Source organism: Alligator sinensis, unplaced genomic scaffold (assembly GCF_000455745.1).
Source record: "Alligator sinensis unplaced genomic scaffold, ASM45574v1 scaffold594_1, whole genome shotgun sequence".
Lineage (NCBI taxonomy): Eukaryota > Metazoa > Chordata > Crocodylia > Alligatoridae > Alligator > Alligator sinensis.
Window position 1 is genome coordinate 36993 of NW_005842286.1, and position 20789 is coordinate 57781.

Genomic DNA, 20789 nt, shown 5'->3' on the forward strand with positions numbered 1-20789 from the left:
TCACAGCCGGTGCAAACTAGCCTCCTTGTTGATAGTCTCCTCTGAGAAGCCAAGAATTGGGAAACTGCATGTTGGCAGTGCGGTATAGGGAAGGCTACTTGGTCATACCTGTTCTATGAATGTGTAAAGATCTACAGCCTCCAGGGTTGTTAGTCTGGAATGTCTCGCCAGTACTAAAAAGAAGAAAGAAGCTATTTTATTTTTTTTTCCAGTAGTCTTTAAAAATGGCTCCAGGAATCTGAGACACTACCTCATAGTCAGTGGTGAGGAGTCTATCAAAAGAACTTCTAAGCGATTCTGTTGGGGACATTAGTTTTTAGAAGGCTGTGTTGTAGTGACAAGATTAGACATGCTTTCTCGCCAGGTACCCCCTTGGCCAGGGTAGGTGCCCCACCAAGCAAAGCTCTGTTCATGCTGATCTGGGGGGGGGTGGTAAAGAAATCTTCAGCGTACAAAGAAGCAGGACTGGGTGAAAGGATGTGTTTTTAAAAAAGGGGGGGGGGGAGTATACACATGTACATGTGTTGTACATCTACTTAACCTCATGTGTGTTGTGGAGTTGTATTCAGGTATTTAATTTCCTTAATCTTCGTAACTGTCTGTCATCTTCATAAGTGTACAAAAAGTGATCCTGATCGTTTGTTCCTTCATGGCAGCAGAGCAAAGAGGGTAGATCTGTCAGATAATGAGGAAGAGAAAGAGGCTGAAAATCTGAAGAAAAAGAGGCGGCGAATCAAGCAACCTCAGTCCGACAGTAGTGACAACGAAGGTAAGAGGGCATGACTACTAAAGGTCAAGGCTACCAGATATTCTTTTTTTTTTCGGTTCTGACCATGTAGCTGCTTTAGGCTGTAGTCGACAACAGAGGAAATGACTTGGAAGACTCAGAGGTATTTGTGGACCCAGAATCCATGCAGTTGACTGCTGTTGGCACTATTCGTGTTTTGTCCTGCAAGCTACTTCAACGTACAAACTTGCGGCCTCAAAATAACTTTGGTCTTCTTGTAATTTATCTCAGATCTGGCTCTCTCCTTGGCTGCCATTTGCTTTGACTTGTGCAAAGTAGATGCTCTGATATCCTGTGAAAGATGGAGCGCCCTCCTGAGTGTAGTAACTGATCATAACCAGCTTATTTAGTGAGTCATAAATAGGGTACCCCAAGGGTCAGTTTTAGGATCTGTATTATTCGTCTTGTTTATAGAAATGGTTTGGCCAACGGTACTGAAAGCAAGACTTCCAAGAATACAGATAATTAGAGGAACTAGAGGCAAAACAATAGAGCCTGGTTCAGCGAGGTGCTGCTTGTCCTCAGCTCCCTCTGAACTTGATAGGCACTGAGGGCGCACAGAGCTTTACAGGATTGGGGCTATAATGAGGAACAGCGCAGCCAGATTCCAAAGGATTTGGATAATTGAGGTGAGAAATGCCGTTCAATGTAGATAACCGGAAAATAAATTAGGAACCAAGCTAGGGAATATGTGTGAAATGGAGCAGGCATCCAACAAGCTGATTGGAAAAGGAACTTGGAGGTCATTGTAGACAAATAATTAAAACCAGCAGTGTAATGCGCAGCTGCAGGAGGGAAAGGTAAAGCAGGCAATAGGTCATCTTGGCAAAGGAATGGCGTCCAGAACAGTTGATCCTTTTTTGTTTGCTGCATATTGTGCCGTGTTTGAGGATTATCTATAAAATGGATAGGGAATGTAGTTGAAGCTCGAAGTGGGACAGACCCATTAGATCATTTTGTTGATCTCCTTGCCAAGGCAGGACTGTTTTTTTTTGTTCCTGTTCTGTCCAGACTGGGTTTAAATGGCTCATATGATTGGGCTTCCATCACAACACTTCTCTTGTGAAACTGTTCCACAGACTTGTACATCTCTGGGGCAGTTGTTCATGACCATCAATGTCTTAACTTTAGCCCATTTTAGTCGCAGCTTCTTGCACCACCACAAAATAGATAGGCTAAATGGGAAAAGTAAAATTGGCCCAACTAGTCCCTTGAGCATTTTCATTGCTCCTCTGAAATTCTGTAGCTGGTCAGTATTGTTCTGGTAACTAGGGTGAGCAGAGCTGAATACATTATTTTGCTTTTGAAGTACAGCCTGGCAGAGAAACCATTGCATTGCTGTGTAGCTGTAGCCCACACTTTCATTGGGTCTCTTTTTGTCTGTCTTGTCCTGTGGCACTGCAGGATCGTATTTGCTGTGTACTCTGACTTGTGTCACTTTTCATTGTGGAGAGCTCTTCTGGTGTCTCTTGTTGAATATTTGCCTGGAATCATCTGCTGAATACAGTACCCTGGGCTTTCATTTGTCTTGAGACTTGTCCCAAGGATGAAGACATTCTTTTCGTCTGGTCCTGGCCTCCGTAACTTGCTCTAAATTGTTCTCCTTTTGTTTGTATCTTCTGTTTATCTTTTTTTACTCTAAAAATGGCACCAGCAGAGTCTCTTTATTAAGTTGGGAACATAAGAATTGCCACCAACTCAGATCAGCAGTCCATCTGCCCCACTATCCAGTATGAATACGTAGTTTGTGGGCATTGTAAATGGTCTTGGCATAATGCTGTTTCCCTTCCATCCCCCAACTCCAGTTCACAGAAATCAGTCACATCCACCTGTGTTGCAGGAATCATTTAATTGGTGTGAGTTGTTCTTAGATTGTGAGCCTCATTATTCTTTTGTTCTTTAAAATGCAGCTTTTTCTTTTGTCTTCTGTTTTTGCTTTTTCAGCATTGAAATAACTGAATGATTTGAATTGAAAGACTTGCCCTGCATTGCCCTGCCCTGCTAATTTGAAGGCTACTTAAGCTCACTTAGTTTTGAATCCAAAACAGTAATACCTATGTTTAACCACAGGGCCTTCTATAAATAACAGGATAAAAACAAGGAAGCAGGTTTGGGGGGGGAGTTATTTATTGGGGTATTTGGATAAGAACAACATGTGATCAGCAGTAACACATAATATATATTCAGTATGAATTAACATAAGAACAAAAATACATTTTTCTCTAGTACTTTGAATCCAAACTCCTAATTTAGTTTAAAAGATACTTGCTCTAAACAATGTCATCATAACTCCTTTTTCAGACTAGGCCTTGTCTATGTAACTGGGTTAGCCTTGGTTCAGCTAAGCCCTTGTCTGCACTAGAAAGATTTGCTGTCTTGGCAAGACTCTCTCCATTGTATTTGTAGTTATATCAGTATAAAAGTGCCAGCACCATCATAGTTCATTCCAGTACAGGAAGCAAAATCATGCTCAGAGTAGTCATCAATGGCTCAATGTCAGACTGGAAGGAGGTGTGAAGATGAATTCCCAAAGGGCCTTTCCTGGGTCCAGTACTGTTCAGTATCTTCACAAATGACTTGGAGGACAGAATTGAACAGGTTCGTAGCCAATTTGTGGATAAGACCCAGCTGGGCAGGGCAGCAGACATTCTAGAAGGCAGGATTAGGATTCAAAGTGACCTTGATATGTTGGAAAAGTGGTCTGAAACAAATTGGACCACATTCAATGAGGACAAATGCAAAGTATGGCACTTGGGATACAACAGTTAAATGCACAAATACAAATTGAGGAACAGCTGGCTAGGCTGTGGTAGGGCAGAAACAGTCCTGGGAATTGTAGTGCATTGCAAGTTGAGGATGAGTCAACAGTATAATGTTTCAAAAAAGCTAATAACATACTATGGTGTATTAGCAGGAGTGCTGTATGCGAGTCACGGGAAGTGATTTTGCCCTGCCTTTAGCCCCACCTGGCCCAGACGCAGGGAGCAGCTCAGGCTGTGGTGCATATAGCTGGTCCTGTAACCCCCAGGAGTATAGCAGGGCTGGAGTGGTGCAGCGGCTGGACTCCACTTCCTAGCAGCCCCAGCTGTGGCAGCTCCTGGCTGTCGCTGCTAGTGTTACAGATTCTGCTGGACCTGGCCCTGCTGCCCAAGCACCCTGGCCCGTCTACCCTGCACCCACCCCCAGGAGTGCTAGACAAAAAGGGTGGGCAGGGTTTCCATGAAGACCAGCTGGCACCCCTGCAGGCAGGGCACACTTGGATGGGCAGATGGGATGGGGCCGCAGGCAGGTGGGGAGCAGCATCTGGGAGCAGATTGGCAGGTGGGGCCAGGGCTGGGATCTTGGGCCAGCAACAGAGCGGAACCAGGGCCCAAGGCAGAGCCACAATCTGCTGTCCACATGTCCTTATGATGGGCACCAGTTCTGCGGGCAAGTGTGTGTGGCTCTGCCCTAGGCCCTGTCCCCACACTATCACCACTCCATGATCCCAGGTCCAGCCCCAGCCACATGTCCTGCCCCCCTCCTGCCCACCTGCAGCCCCATCCCTTCCACCTGGCTGAGCACACCCTGCCCACATGGGTCCCGAGCTGGTCTCCATGAAGACCCCAGGATTGCTGGGTGGTGACAACATAGGGCTAGGGCCAGGTGTGGAGCCACTTAGGGAGTTTTGGTGAGCTGTTGTGAAAATGGGTGGGAAGCTCCTGAGTTGGCCCATGACAGCTCACCAGAACTCCCTAAGTGACCCTTGAGCCCAAATAATTGCCCACCCCTGGTTTAGACCGAGGAAATCCTGCTTCAAGCATGGGGTTGAACCAGATGACCCTTCCCACCTATTTTCTATTAATACAGTGTGGGGGCCTGGCTGCCTGAACAAATTAATGCAAGAGAAATCATAGAGAAGTGGAGTTGAAAGGGACCTCTAGAAGTCATCTAGGCCAGCCATCTGCCTGAGACAGGATCAGCCCTATCCAAAACATCCTATATAAATCCACTCTCTAATCTAGCAAATCTATGCAGTCAACCCTGATACAGCCCAAGACCTCACACCCTAAGCTACATAGGTAAAGCAGGACTGCAGTGGCCAATATCCTGCTGCTGCAAAGCCTGTTTAAAATACGTTTGAGAGATCCCAGGAAGAGGCTGTGCCCTGCCTTACAGAGGAAGGCAAAAAACCCCAGAGTCCATACCAATTTGACAAAGGGGTAAAATTCCTTCCTGACTCCAAATGCAGCAGTTGGTCTGCCCCTGAGTATAGGGGCAAGACCTTTTAGCCAGGAACCTCCAAGTTCTAAGTCCCACCAGGTGGATTGGTACTCCCCAGTCAAGATCCCCAGCCTTGACTCCAGTCAACACCCCAGTGTGTCTGAGAATGTAGCAATAGGAGGGAGAAAAGATCCTTCATCAGGGGATCTGAAAAAAAACTAGAAGCACAGGAAATGCCCACAGTAGAAGATAGGCATAGTTATGCCTAGATCATCGCCAACCAATGGCTGTCCAACCTTGTCTTGAACACCTCCAGTGATGGAGAGTCCACAACCCCCCGGGCACCTATTCCGCTGCTCCCTACTCTAACAATGAAGGAGGTTTCCTGAAGCCTACTTTGCTGCAACTTCAAGTCATTGATCCGTATCTTGCTCTCTGCAGCAAGAAAGGAAAGAGAGAAGAGGAGAGAGTAGTAGGGAACCAGCCGCACTCATGGGAGCCACAGATGCTCTGACTTGGGGAGAAGAGCTGGAAAGCACTCTGCCAGGAACTGAGATTTGGGGTTGCATTTTGGCCGAGGCTGAAAACAACCATGGAGTCTCAAATAGGGTAACATATAGGAGAAAGCTTCAGCACCCTCTGCATAAGGAAGGCCAGGAGCTAATGTTTTTTGCCAGTACATTTTTTTTTTTTTTCCAGATCCCCTGATGAAGCCACTCCTACTCTTCAATCCTGCTTTTTCATAACCCCATCAGTAATAGGTTTAGTTCTGTGGCAGGCCTTCAGTGAATGGCTCAGGCTCTACATGTGAGTCTTTCGGTTGGCAGGCTGGAATGACCCAGTGGCTGGCCCCCCCGCTGCCACTTCTCCCAATGGCAGCACGAGGAGAGCTCCCGCCACTGAATGTCTGTAGGTTGGTCAAATTGGCTCCCTTGTGGGCCACGGTTTGCAGCCTCCTGCTGTAAGTCATGAAGATGTTCAGCTGTCTGCAGCTTCTCACCCTACAAAACCCAGCAGTGAACTTAGTCCCTCCTCAGCAGCAGGCATCTTCAGAAAGGGCTAGTTACCCGCTTCTGGTTTGTGTGCGACTCCTGCCAGGTGCCCGCTGTTGGGAGGGAGGTGCAGTAGCGAAGCATGCTCTCCCACTCGCTGTGCGCATTTCTGTGCCTTGCTTGCTGCTGTAGTTAGGAGGTTGAGTCCTTGTTCGAAGAACATAATTTATTGTTTAGCATTGGCAGCCAACCGCTGTTTCACTTGAGCCCTGCTTAACCTTTGAAGGTCAGCTGGCCACACGCCTGGCACAATCATAACTCTTAGCGTTGACCTAATCGGCTGGGGTAGTTACGGATCCAGCATTCACGTTACAGATACGCTATGAGTGCTGCTCCACAGCCAGCCAAGGCAGAGAGGCGGTGATGCCAAACAAGTGCTCTGTTTTGCACCCCTGGTCCAACAGTTCTAGTGTTCTTAAACAATAGGTCAGATGCATTTCTCTCCCCCCCCACGTTATTTGCACTCTCTCTTTGTTCGAAGCCTCCCACGACAGCAATTTCCCCTCCATTGGAGGAGACTCTTTAGAGCCATTTAAGTCGGGACCTAGCCTGTTTAACAAAAGTAGGCCCCTCTCCTCTGCCTGCGTGCCAATACGCTGCAGTCTCCCATCTACTCACAGCCACCTCCACATCTTGCACAGGGCTACAAGCCTTGGTAATTTCTCTCTGACCTTGTGTGGCTAAGCCATGAGGCATTAGTGCTGTTTCTGCCCTATCTAGAATCACAAGACTGTGTTACCACTAGTTCTCTGGTACAAAGCTGTAAAAAGTTTCATGGCATAAAGAAATCTACTTGTATAAAGATTACAGCAAGGGCAGGGTGCCTCTCTTTAGAGTTAATAGTAGTAACTTGCACTGAAACTCCTTTTTAATCCAAGATAAACAATGTCCGTCCTAGCACCCACGTGAGCTAAGCCTAGCATTGTTTTTATCAACAGGAGAAGAGATAAGTAGCTTTATCCCAGTCATACGTGGATCTAAGAATATGAAGTCTGGAGTCCTGGTTTCTAGATCCATGTAACCTCTAAGCAAGTCACCTTGCCTCCTAGTGGGTGAGTGACTGAAACAAATATATAGCAACTAACTGACACCAAAATGTTCCTGATTTGGTGCCTAAAGTTAGTGGCCTGATTTTCCTGCCTACAGATGCCAAGAATACTCTTCTCCTTGACGCCATGGGGAACCGTGGTATACACCACGTTTTACAGTTGAATTACTCGTATGCCTAATCATGGTTACAAGTGTGCCTGACAGTAGTCTCACAACCAGGAAGAGTTTGCACTGGGGCTTGCTAATAAAATACTTAACAAGTGAGGTGTTAAATGTCAGAAGGCTACAGCGGGGCTTTATCACAAATGGCATCCATATGTCCATTTCTCCCAGCAGATGGCCCAGCGTCATCCATATCTCAAGAGGATAGAGCTCCCACCCCTTCTCCTGAGCCCCCACCAAAGGCTGGGCTGGAACCTGCATCCACTGAGGTAAAGGTAAGCTGTGGTGACAATAGGCATTTATGTAATTTTTTTTAATGACTGTTTCCAAATATCTTTCTAACCTTAAGCCTAGCAACAACTCTGTGGGTTAGGTCAAGTTCACGTCTCAAATCCGTCACACGAGTCAGTTTGCAGGAGCATGTTATACCGCCACCTCTTACCACCACATCCATTTCTGCAGAACTTAAGCGTGCCTATTTAAAAAATCTCACCCATCGAATTGTGAAGCCGTCATTGTAGGCCTGCAGTATTCTGTCTTTGGGCAGAAACAAGTAATAGGTCTCTCTCATGTCTGTAGAAATTAACAGAGCCCAGGCTTGAAGCCTGGATTTGAGCAGAGTACTGCTCTTTTATTATTACTGTTTTGGGTTTTTTTACTCCTGATGTCCAGATTGGACCCAGGGAGTCATGGGCAAAGCCAGAAGTGGAATTCTCTCTCTTGAAGTGGAAAATACTCGACTTTCTCCCATAACTGCAAGTGTCATGGAGAAGGTAGTGTCTTATTGCAAGTTAGAGCACCTCTGATCTGAGCGATTGTGGGCAGCTTCACTGTAACCCCAGTTCATTTATTGCAGCAGAACCCCAGTAGACCCACACAAATACTCCAATAACAACTGTGCCCAGGGTAGGAGGGAGGGATCATTTTTTACATTGTTCAATTTCTGTTCTTTCCTTAGGTTTGTCTTGATCTGGGGTGAAATCTTAGCAGTTGGCAGAAGCCAAACCACAGGGCATGCTGGGAGGGGGAGAACAGGTTAAAAACAAGTCAGACCTCATTTGAATCGCAGGACTCTGGTTTTTTGACTCCTGGCCAGCATGCTCCTAAAAGCTTTGTACGTGCCCTCTGCCGTATCTCTCATGCTGCTTTCATATCCTTCAGGCTTCAACAGGGGGCAAGAAACGGAAGCGGAGGCGTGTGCTGAAATCCAAAACATCTTTGGATGATGAAGGCTGCATGGGTAAGACAAGCTCACTTCCCATCCACCATAGCAGGGAGGAGGGACACTGTACTGGAGAGTCAGCCAGGTGGTGTCTCATGTTTTGCCCTTGGGGAGATGCCCACTACATCCCTTTGTTTTTCTTTCCCTGGGCTCTGAGGTTTCCTCTGCCCTTCCCCTTCACTCTCCTGAAGGAAGGAGCCAGAGACAATGTGGTGGAATTGTCACCAGATTTATCCTGCTAATAAGAAAGCATCTTAAGTATTTTTCGTTCTTGCGTCCTTTTCCTTCCCACAGTAGCCAGCCCAAATGCTTCATTCACTTGTGCTCCCTTTGAAAAAACGCCCACCTTCTAAGAGGTAGCACCAATGCAGGGTGAGGCTCAGGGGTACTTTCTGGCTGGCTTGGGTAATCAGAGCATTCCAGAGCTGCCTGGTGTGGGAACTTGGTATAAATGCAGAGTACCACAAGTCAACAAGGTCAGAGTAGCAAACAGCATATTTGGGGTGTGGACCTTTCCTCTTGGGAAAAGGAGGTTCTCTGTGCTCTGGGCTTGGACAGCACAGGGCAGGGCAACCCAGAAACTTCTAAATTCTATCCCTAGTTGAAATGTGACTCTGCTCCAGGTCACTGAAGGAATCAGTATCTCCTCTGAGACCATTTCCCTGCCCTACAGGAGTGCTTTGAGAAGGAAGTAACTTTTTATAGAGGCAGCTGTCGGCTGGGGAGGCATGGCTGCACTGGCGGCGGTGGGAGCGCAGCGGCGGTGGTAAGCGGGGAGCTCCCGCAGACACTGCCAGCAGCGGCAGCCAGGGGGGATCAGGGACCGCCCTTTTTGCAAGGGGTACACGTGCACCCCCTACGCGTCACCCCTCGGCTTTAGACAGGAAAAGTGGATGCAGGTATTACCATATATTTTTGCATAAAGCATATCCCAGAATAAGATATGCACCCTGTTTTTGAAAGGCAGAATGAAGAAAAAAGATCTTCCCTTGTAACTTAGTAGCAGCAGCTAGGGAGCTGAGCCTGCTTATTATTGCTCTTTAGGTGCATCTACATGTGCAAATAAGCTCGACTAAATTTAATGTACATTAAGGTAATACGCATTAAGCAATTTTTGGCAGGTGTCTACATGTGCAAGGACTTGGAACTAAAGTTAGTCCCAAGTTCCTCCTGTCCTGCCTTGTGCCTTTGTGGCCACTGGGGGAGCTCCATCCTCCGACCACGTGGCTGCCAGCACTTGGGACTAACTTTAAAGCCAGGAGGGGTAGCCAGCCAGGGGCCCTGGGACTAGGCTTAGGCCAGCCCACCAGTGGCAGGGTAGACCTGGCACTAAAGTTAGTGGCAGATCACATCTACAGGTGCATTAATCTCCTTTAACTAATCACACCTAAATTTGATTCCTGCACTTGCAGGTATTAAATTTAGGTGCGATTAGCCTAAGTTAATGCGCATTAAGGGCGCACACATGTAGCCACGCTCCCATAATGCACGGCAGTGCGCACTCCCACAATGCATATTAACACATCTCATGTACATGCACCCTTTGTGGATCATATGCAGAGTTACTTTTGGTCTCTTAAGCTTCTACCTGATGAAAGTGAAACTGCAATTTCCCTATATCTTTGCTTATTTTGCACACCCGAATCTCCAGCAGCTAGTTAGGGGAAAAGATGCATGGTTTATATGGGAAAATATGGTATTCATTTGTGGCATTAAGTCCATTATGCATAGTGCCCAATTAGATGAGAAGCTGTGCGCGCCCCGAGTGTGCTGAGTGTGTTCCTTTGATTTGAGTAGATGTTAGGGAGCTCAAACAGCTCAAGTAGAGGAGTGGGTCCCATGTTTGCAAGTTTCCCAGGAACTTTATATGTCTTTTCGAAGAACCTCAAAGCTAACACTAAATAACAGGCTAGAACACTAACCAGTTTCTCATGCTGGATTTATGTCAGAGGGAAATGGGTTTGTCCAGAAACTGGTCTTTGATTTGCCTAGTTGCATTAATGGGGTGTTGCACTCCTGTCTCTAGATGAACTGCTAAGACTTTTTTTGGAAGGAAAATATTACTAAAAAACAAAACAACACCCCCCCCCTTCCAGTTTGCTCCACAACTAAGTGTTCTAATAAGATCCACCTCCAGAACTCACCACAATGATCTTTTAATGCCTCTATTCCTGCTTTGTATTTCCTCTTCAGCCTTTCCCAAATGTATTGGCACTGGGAAGGTTGTCTCCCCTCACCTCCTCAACCATGAATTTAAATGGTCTCTTGTGAAATGCAAACTTCTGGTTTGCAACGAACATCCACAACAATTTTATGGGGGGGGAATGCAGCCCCCTTGCAGTGCGTTTGGAAGAGGCTTCATGTTGGAAGGGGAGAGTCAGATGGGACTGCGATGCCAAAGCAAAAATGTGCACCAGTTTGCAGGCCAGCTCTTACCGACACCATGTTGTCTTGTTTCTCTTCATCCCTTCGCAGCACAAGCCTAGTAATTTTAATGTTAAATATCTTGCAGACCTCTCAGGCTGATATAAAGCATTGTAGTCACTGAAATAAGAAATTCATACCTTTTTAAAAAAATGATTGAAATAAGCCTGAACAGGGCAAAGAGATCCTTCCTTGAACTCCTAATGTTAGCTGCTACCTGCCCAAAAACTTCAACAGTTAGAAAGAAAGTCCAATACTTTGAGGTGTTGCCCTGAGAGATGTTGAGCATCTGCAATGTCTAACTGAAGTTGGTGGGAATTGTAGGTACCGGGCATAAATTAGGTTCAGGCCCTTAGGATAGTAAAGCACTGGAACAAGCTACCCAGAGAGGTTATTATGAAGGGCTTGTCCAGATGCAGAAGAACATCAGCATTAAATGTACTAGCATTGCAGACTTAGCAAGCTCATACCTTCATAGCATGGAGTCAGTTGTATTGATTGCTCATACTTCTGTATATCAGAGCTTCTTCGTACAGGGGAACTTAATAACACTGGTTTGGTTTTACAGGTAGATTCCTCTGTGGACAGTCTTCCTCCAGTGTAATGTGTGCTGGTTTTGTTTGACTTAAATTGTTTTCTAAGTGATGTAATCTAAACCAAAAGACACGCCTATGCTGGACGAAGGCTATAAAATATAAATGGACACTGCCAGATAAAGCGGATTAGCTGCATGGGGATGTGTCCCAGCTCAGCAGATCCACTTCATTGGGTGAAACGCACATTGCCCATCGTTTTGCCCGGTGACCCTGTGGGACAGTGGGTGATGCATTCCCTCCTTGTGCAGATGTGCCTTGAATAATCTGAGCTACATCTCTGTAAGTGAGGAAAGCCAGCTGCAGTGAGGACCCAGCCCGGGACCCACCTGTTCGACAGTCCCAGTCCTGGGACCACACTGGAGTGTCGACATGTGCCTGTGGACCTGGAAACAGTGGAACCTAGGCAGGTGTTTCTGGGGACTGCCTCCCCTGGGTGGCTGGAGAGTGCAGGTAGCCCAAACTCTCCTGCCTGAAAGCAAACATGTTGGCTGCAAAATAGTAGCCACAAAATCGTTCCATCCATGTCACAGCTATACATTTTGGGCATTTGCAACATGACAAGGGACATGGACATGTGTGTGCTTGGCTATAAAAAGGTTTCTGGCAGCACAAAGGCGACATCTGTTTACATCCTAAGAGCATGGGGCATATTGGTCTAATTTCATTGGTTTAAATTCACCCCGTGAGTTGTACCAGAAAAACTTCTCTGTGTAGATGAGCCCCAGGTCCCATAAGGATAGGGGGTAGCCCTAAGCTGCTACACTTTGACACTATTGCATTGATGCTTGCGGCTGCTCCAACATCACTACTCCAGGGACAGGGGGAAATTGCAGCCTAACTGAAGTAGCAGCGTGGCACAAAAGCTCAAGGGCCAGGCGTTGTTTAACTCTGATCTTGCAGGGTTGGTTGCTGACATCACCTGGGATGTTTTCAGGATTAACAAACTCTTCCTTCCAAGCACTCGGCTTGGGACCAGGCCTGAGAGAGAATTTCAATCCCTGCTTGTGGGAATCTGGAAAAGCAGCATTGAAATGTGTACCAGCTTGCTGCAGAAATGCAGAGCAGCAGAGCAAAGGTCCATCTGCAGTTGCTAGTTCTCTGTTTTATGGACAACCTCTTTCAGCCTGCTACCTTCTCCAGGGCAAACCCTCCAGAAGTGGCTATACACAGATGGATAAATGTCCCAGGCTAAGTTACAGTCTGCAAAGAGCAAAGGTGCGAAATGAGTCAGCTAGGAATAAAATAGCTCCTTAAGGCTGCTAGATGTGTTTTGAATATCCAGTCTCACAAAGGAGCAGGGATTAGTACCACAGAGATGAGATTTTATTTCTCTTCACACTCCTGTATAGAAGACCTTGTTTGCTTTGATATGTTGATACAACCAAGAGCCAGTGTTCTGGAAGTGGTGAAGTTCAGACACCTGTAGAAAAGAGGGCAGATGCGAAAGAAAAATGGTTCACTGGAAAAATACCAAAAATATTAGTGTATAGCAGCTGACTGCTTCTAGCACTGGAGTTGACTACAAATCCATTTTAGTAAGTGCTTTATAGACCTCAACCCTCCAGCACTGACAGCAGTGATGGGGTTGCTAAATGAATCCCTTCCTTAAGACTGATTTCAGATTCCTACGATTTTTACCCTTCTACAAAGTAGCCACGTAGCTATAGTCCACAACTCTCTCTAAATTATTTAGAGCTTCCCTCAGAGGCTGTAATATAGAGAGGCGGAGCTCATTGTCGCATTTCAGAAATGACATACACTTGCAGCACCTGGTGAGGTCTGCTTTCATGTTTAGACCTTACTTATTGTCTGAACAACCCCAGTGAGATTTGTGGGTGCTTGGGAGCTGGCAAACCAGGGTGTCTGAGTAGCATGTTATCCATAAGGAATGGTGGAAAACTTGCATTTCCACACAGAAGACCTTAGTTGTGTCATTGTGGGAGCATTTGCTACTGAGTTGGGAGGCAGTCAGTGTCTGAAAATGCGGCAGCGGTGGCTTCTGCCGGTCTGCGTGGAGCAGATTGATGACTTAAGGTCTGTTACAAATCGACCTTAGGCTTTTTTGTAACAAAGATCTATGCTATTGTTGGCACCGTAAAGGTTGGAGGCATTGGAGGCATCATTTCTCACATACAACACCCTCCCCAAATAAAACATGCACCTATGGTTTTTGGAGGACAGAACGTAAAAAAACAAACCAACAAAAAACCCCATTTTTGCAGAATCATGGCTGACAGTGTGACATAATGTGTCCAGGAAGTGTGGCATCAGGAACTTCCTCGTGTGACCAACGGTCTCCTGCAGTGACACACTTTCTGGATATTCTGTTTCCAGGAGGGTTTACTCTGTCACACAAGGATAGGGGCTAGACCCTTGCAAAGGGTACTAGCAAAACGGTTACTTCTTTACCGTAAGTAGCTCGTTTACATAAATTCCTGTAAATAGTGTTTTTTTCCACATCACAAGCCTCATCAAGAGACTACCAACAGCTTGCTGTGTTGGGCTGAGCACTGTAGCTTGTGCCGATAGCTATGGCTGTGAGGGGGTTGATATAAACCTCCGCCTCTTCAGTTTGCTGAGCAGACACACACGGCAGCCCCCTTGACAGCTGCAGCCTCTCCAGTAGTTTTCTTTCTTCAGTCAAGAAAACTGCTTCACCACTTCAAACATGCACCACAATTTGTGGGGGGGGGGGGGGGGGGCGTTTGGCCCCACAATTTGGGGGGGGGGGGGGGGGTCTGATTTTGGCAGAGGGGAAGGTGTGCATTGTATGTGAGAAAATATGGTATATGGAAATTGAGCTGTTGCCCCATCGATGGATGTGATCGCTCCTCCCTGCACAGCAGAGACGTAGGGAACCTGCCTGTGGTGCACATGATCTGTGGATGAGTGTGGCCATGGCTTAAGGACCTAAATCTGGTTCTCCAAATGTTGGGACTCCAGGAACCCCTTACAGGACTTGAGGCACCCCTGCATAGCTTGTGGGCAATGAGTGGCACCCGATTTGAAAAACGAATGTACGTTACCTTCTTGCAGAGAGTCTGCACGGTGGGGGGGGGATTATCCAGGCAGGGGCAAGCCTGAGCCTGTGCTTATCTGCTTAATTTATCTGCTGTTTTCCTCATACCTTGTTCATACCTCATGGCACCCTTCACAGGATCTGGCAGCACCCCAGGGTGCCCTGGCACCCTGGTCAGGAAACACTGACCTAAATACAAGGGTGATGTATGTCATCCACAACTGCTTATTCAGCCTCTTTTCCCCACTTTTCTCTTCGCTTTTATTTTGGGAATAAAAGGAGGCTTATCTGGCTCGTGTTTTGAAGCACCTGAGTTGGACTCCAGAGACTGAGTTGTGTTCTGGCCCCATCACTGAGCTGCCATGAGACCCAGGGCAAGCTGACTCACTTCCCTGTGCTAGATATCTCCCATGGCCATGAGGACACTGGCCTTTTCTGAGAGTGAGGCAGGGTTGTCTGTCTGTGAGATCACTGTCCCTGCAGAGAGATCGCTACTTGATCTGTGCTCACACTGTACCCCTTCCACCCATCCCAACCACTCCTTGAATTGGGGATGGTTGTTGGTCAGACCTCCTAATGTTCTCGTAAGACCCCAAGTAGACAGAAGGTTGCTATCCTCCATGAGATCCAATGCAAAGGTTTAACCTGTACTGTTCCTGATGCCTTCCCTTTCCAGTGACCGAAAAGGTTTTTGAGAGCGAATCCTGTACTGACAGCGAGGAGGAATTCACTAAAGCAAAGCCAGCATCTCTGCACAGGCAGTCTACGGCGCCTGTGAAGAAGGATCCCAAGGAGGACCGGAGGGGCCCAAAGAAAGGGGCAGCCACTGCCAGCAAAGCCAATAAACAAGTCTCCATCATGGGCTTCTTCCAGAAAAAATGAGGTGAACCTCTCCCCTCAATCCCTGGGCAGCTGGGAGATGTCACGTCCTCATTGGAGCAGAGCAGCCAACAGGCTTTCCTGATGTGAAATATCTTGCTTACCATGTAAGTGAGCTTGTCGGACCGGAAAAATGTTGTATCCGTTGTGCTTGTTTTCAGCCATCTCTACGACCCGGTATAGAAAGCCACAGCTAAAAGCAAACTGGAGACAAATGCTTGGCCGGTGCTTCACTTGTTTACATTCTGACATTTTTATTTTATTTTAAGCCTGGCCTTTGACGTGCTCGGTGCCAAAGCCCATTTCCCGAGTGGTAGATGGACTAAGTAAGCAGTCATTTTATGACATCGCTTTGACTTTGTTCTCTCCCCTCCTCCCCATTGGTGTAAACCTTCATCGCAGTTAAAAGCTGTGATGTGCAAGCACCCAAGGACCTGTTACGAATACCGAACATCTGCTTCAGCTTTCCCTGGATGTAATGGACTTGATTTCCCCCCCAAGACTGGTAAATAGTTTTCTATTTCTGTTTCTTCTAATCTTACGTTGGACATCGTACTGCATATAAAATTCTCCTAATCTTTTCTTCCTTGAGTACATCCTCTGTAAAGTGCTTGGATTTCTAATTATAGACCATGACGTTACTTGTGCTCTGTCACTCTTTGCAAAAACATCATTAAGGCTTCCCACACAGTTGGATGCAGCGTACCTGGGGGCTGGCCATGGCTGGAAAGGACCTGGATATTCTGCAAGTGGGTGCCTCATGACTCAGTGGGGATTGTGTTTGGGGATTGTCCCTATGACAGTGTCAATGTACCTGCTGGCAGCATGGGAGAAATAGGCAACTCCTTCCTCATTGGCTTCTATTTGTTTCCAATACTGTGGGCACATACCATGCACAATTTAGGGTTGTTTTTTTTCTTTAAGTCCAATAGTCTGTCCAAATGCCTCATAACAAAATATTGGCCCTAAGGAACTCATAACTGATATTGTGCTAAGTATTGAAGTCTAGATTATCCAAAGCAACTAATGAATTCAAGCACCTTTTTAATTTTTGGGTGCTCAGCTGGGAAAATAGGGCCCTTTTGAGGTGCATCAGAATGAGCACCGGGCATGCCCTGAAAACCTGCCCTCAGTTCAGTGTCTCAAATGGGGCCAGTTTCCATAAAGGTAAGTAAAAGAGTGAAGGCATGAACCAAGGAATGTGTTCAGTGCTCAGGCTGAAGGTGTTTTAGATGCATTAGTAAAGAAGCTATAATTAATCCGGGCATTGCTATAAGACCATTTCTGTTGGTAGATCAAGATGCTGAACAATGGAAATTTAATGCGCCTCCCGACAAACTCCCCCAAATCACCAGCTCCTTCACCTAAACGAAAGCAAATGCTCTCAGCAGCTGCTTCTGCTGCAGAGTGAATGGTTTTACTACAATTAGCAGTCTATAAATTGAGGTTAAGTGACCTGGATTAAAACAGAGAGCTCCATTTAATTGCTTTAAACACTCCCCCTTCCCCACCCCAGCTTTCCCCCACAGGGGACTGTAAAAAAGCTAGCAATGGGGACGGGTGACGTGTGGCACCATATCCATAGACATCAGAAATGGAGCCTGATGCCACAAACTGGATGCAGTTTGACCTTCTTGGGATGTTTTTTAATGGCGATGGGGGCAGCCTTTAGAAGAGAACGGGAAGCCTTGTATTAAATTTTTGTATCTTTTGCAGAAAAATAAGCACTTCAATGTTTCTATTTTTCTTGTTACCTTTGGAAGTATATTCTGAAGAGTACCATTAAACAATAAAATCCTGTAAATGTTTGCCACCTTTTGTTGCTGCTTATTCTTGGGGAATTGTGTTACTTCCCAGTCTTCTCTAATGACCGTTCAGATAAATTTCACCATGTATAAGGAATCTTGGAGACTGTCAAAGGATGTGAACAGGTGAACGCAGAGGGAATTATTAGCGAGGCGCGCACACAAGCTGGGAAGTCAGAAGGTGCTCAGAGAGAGCCCCTTTTAATATTTCAGCACTCTGTTGAATGCAGTGAAGCGCTGGGAAATGCATGCACTGGCTTTTCCCTTCCCACCCCAGAGGAGAAAGGGGCATCTTCTGGCTTAGTTACCCTGTAAGTTCTGAATGGCGTCTTGGTGTGTTTGCTGTCATTCTCTGGTTCCTTGGGTTGGTTCTTGGCTCCACCCCCACCACTTCCTTTTACCATTGTTGGTCAGTCCCTTTGTGGGTCTTGACCTGAGTGACTCTAGGAAAATGTGTGGCAACACTCAGCAAGCTGCATGGGCGCCACTAGGAGTGGAGTGCACAAACACGGGTTAGGCCTGCGTTCTGTCTACAGCGAATGGGGAGAGTGAGGTGTCTTGGATTGGGATTGCTAAGGTTGGGAACACCTGCCACAGCCACTGGGAAGTGCCAGGGTCAGGGCTGGGTCTCCCTTTCTCGACTTACCTGACACATCTTGCAGCCCATTGTTGGGCACCTGTGCGAGAGTGGGGTTTGCCAAAACACTCTCCTGGACTTGGACACCTGAGTCATCCCTTTGGGCACAGAAGAAGAACTGGGTTTTCATAGATACTAGTGTCGGAAGGGACCTCAACAGATCATCGAGTCCGACCCCTTGCCTGGGCAGGAAAGAGGGCTGGGGTCAGACAAGATGACCCCAGCCAGATGCCTATCCAGCCTCCTCTTGAAGACCCCCGAGGTAGGGGAGTTCTTTTCGTTGAAAACCCAGCTGGAGAAGGAGATGGCATCCCCCTTGTATGTGATAGCCTAGTGGTTAGAGCACTTCCCAAGAAGCGAGAGACTTGGGGTCTAGGCCTTTCTCAGCCTGCTAGTGTCCAAACTCATCTCTCCTCCTATCTCTCAGGAAAGTACCCTACCCACTGGGCCTTGGGCAAGGCTCTGCCGAGGGCACCCCACCCCTCCTGCTGGAGCTGTGCCACTGTAGACACAAATGTGAGATTACTGGGGCGGAGAGAACGGACTGGGAGGGAAAATCACACAGCTGAGGCCACTTAACAGGAGCAGGGTAGAAGACCTGATCCTTGCTCCCAAGCCTGCTTATACCTTTTGCATTAATGCACTGCTGAATAAAATGCATAAGCAGTTTGGAAGCAGGGACTGTTACTCGGGCTTCCTTCCCAAGGCAGTACCTCACTGCTGGGCTGCCAAGTCAGGCTTTTTCTCACACTGTGACTTGTACAACTGCCTGCATAGTGGCATGGTTTCAATAAGAGGGGTGAAAACCACCCAGCCCATCTCTGTCCAGTCTAGTGCCTAGGACCCTCTGGGGTGGCTGGGGGAGACGTGGGTTTAAGTCCCTTCAGAGAGCTGAGGGTATATAGGCCACTGTATGCCGTGTGGGCCCTGCTCGCTGCTGCTTCAGCTACTTTTGTGAGCATACAGCATCTGGCTGTCATGCTGTGTGTCACACTCGGTGCTGTCGGCACATGTCACGTGTATACAGAACAGATCAGGGCAGGGGGCTGGGACCTGCCTCTCCCCTGCAGCTCTTTCCAAGCCCTGTGCCTCGATCACCCCATTGGGACATGGGGTTGGGACCTGCCCCTGACCCCACACATGGGGCAGAGGCTGGGGAGCCTGTTCCCTGCTCAGCTACACAAGCATAAAGCTGGGTGGGGAACAGACTGGAGAGCTTGTTCCTAGCTCATAGAGCTGGGTAGAGAGCAGGCAGAGCAGCGTAGACCCTCCACAAGACCCTTATCTCCCAGCACCAACTCCACGACTGACTACAGCACTGGCACTGGGAGATGAGCATCTCCCAGTCCCCTGCTCCCTAATCGCGATCTTGGAGCATCCTGCTGCGAAGGCAAGGGGACATAGTCCTCACCTGGCGTTCAGCAACGGAGTCTGCCCCAGCAGCAGGCAGCTTCTAGCGGCAGGGAGCAATCCCCTGCCCCTGGTGGACAGCTCACCGGGAGGAATTTGCTCCTGGGCAGGTGTCTACACAAGCACTACTACACTGTTACTAATTCAAAGTAAATTTGCTACTTTCATTTGCAGGTAGCAAATTTACTCATTAGTGAAGTTTACTGCATAGTAAGCACGTGCACATGTAGACGCACATGCTTACTGCACAGTAAACTACGCTACTGCGCAGTTAAGCGTCTTGTGTAGATGCACCCTCTGAATCTCAGCTCTCCCGTATATCAGAGCCTCTCCATTCTGGTCTTCCTACTTTCCCTTGGATACACTTCCCTACCTCATGAGGGTGTCCTTACATATACGTTAAAAATCAAGATAGTTGGATGCTAAGGTGATGGGAGCAGTATGTCATAGCTGGATCACGGTATATCATAGATAGGAAGTGAGATTTTTTTTCTTCATGCTATTATGTCTGGCCTGGTCTGACTGCTCATGTAGGTTCCTAGCCGTGTTACAGGACCTCCATCTAACCCAGGAGGTGCACAGCCCCACCAAGGGAAATGCCTTGTTAGACCTGGTCCTGGCCACGGGCGACGACCTGGTGAAGGGACTGCGGGTGCTCGACCACCTGGGCGACAGCAATCATCACCTACTGGAATTCACCATCCAGCGCAAGGTGGCAAAAGCCTGCAGCAAGACAGCCGCCCTGGACTTCAGGAGGGCAGATTTCATTGAGCTAGGGAGACTAGTTGGGGAGGCACTGAGGTCCCGGAGAGATGGGGAGTTGGGAGTCTAAGAAGAGTGGTCCAAAGGGGGCAAGAGTGCTCAGAAGCCCCCATGGCTCACCAAAAGTTTCCGGGAACGTCTCAAAGCTAAGGAGGCGTACACCCAATGGAAGGGAGGGGCCATCACCAGGGAGGACTATACCTCGGTTGCTCAGGATTGTAGCGGGGCTGTTAGGAAGGCCAAGGTGGAGATGGGACCGGGACTAGCTACCCGGATCAAGAATAACAAATCCTTTTTTAAATACGTAGAGGGTAAAAAGAAGGTACCAGGTAACGTGGGGCCTCTGCAAGACACGCTTGGAAATCTGGTCATCGCACCAGACGACAAAGCTAACCTATTTAACAATTTCTTTGCCTCCATTTTTCTGAGCAGGGACCAGGTCATCCCCGCCACTGGGATCCCCGATGGTCCCAAGGGAGGCGCAGCCAGGCCCAGGGTCAGTAAGGACCTAGTCAGGGAGCTTCTGGTGGGACTGGATGTGTCCAAATCAGCAGGTCCTGACGACCTCCACCCCAGAGTGCTGAGGGAATTAGCAGAGGTCATTGCGAGGTGCCGGAGGACTGGAAAAGGGCCAATGTGGTCCCCATTTTCAAAAAAGGGAGGAAGAAGGACCCAGGAAACTATAGGCCAGTTAGTCTTACCTCGTTCCTGGGGAAGCTCTTTGAGAAAATTATCCAGGAGCACATCTGCAAGGGGCCAGCAGGGGAGGTTATGCTCAGGA

The 20789-nt window shown here is 47.7% G+C and overlaps 1 protein-coding gene across 7 annotated transcripts in view; it reads left to right on the plus strand.

Annotated features, from left to right (window-relative positions):
• Nucleotides 1-17202, plus strand: part of POLD3 (DNA polymerase delta 3, accessory subunit) — a 35546-nt gene extending 18344 nt beyond the window's left edge. For 2 of the 7 annotated variants that reach the window (XM_014522009.2, XM_014522007.2), the window contains exons 8-11: nt 657-769; nt 7426-7529; nt 8416-8494; nt 15192-17202. In XM_014522009.2, the coding sequence (XP_014377495.1) occupies nt 657-769; nt 7426-7529; nt 8416-8494; nt 15192-15397 (502 nt within the window). In that variant the 3' untranslated portion in view covers nt 15398-17202. The remainder of the gene's footprint in view (nt 1-656; nt 770-7425; nt 7530-8415; nt 8495-15191) is intronic. The other 5 variants (XM_025209378.1, XM_025209379.1, XM_025209376.1 and 2 more) reach the window with 5 other exon arrangements.
• Nucleotides 17203-20789: the final 3587 nt, after the last annotated feature.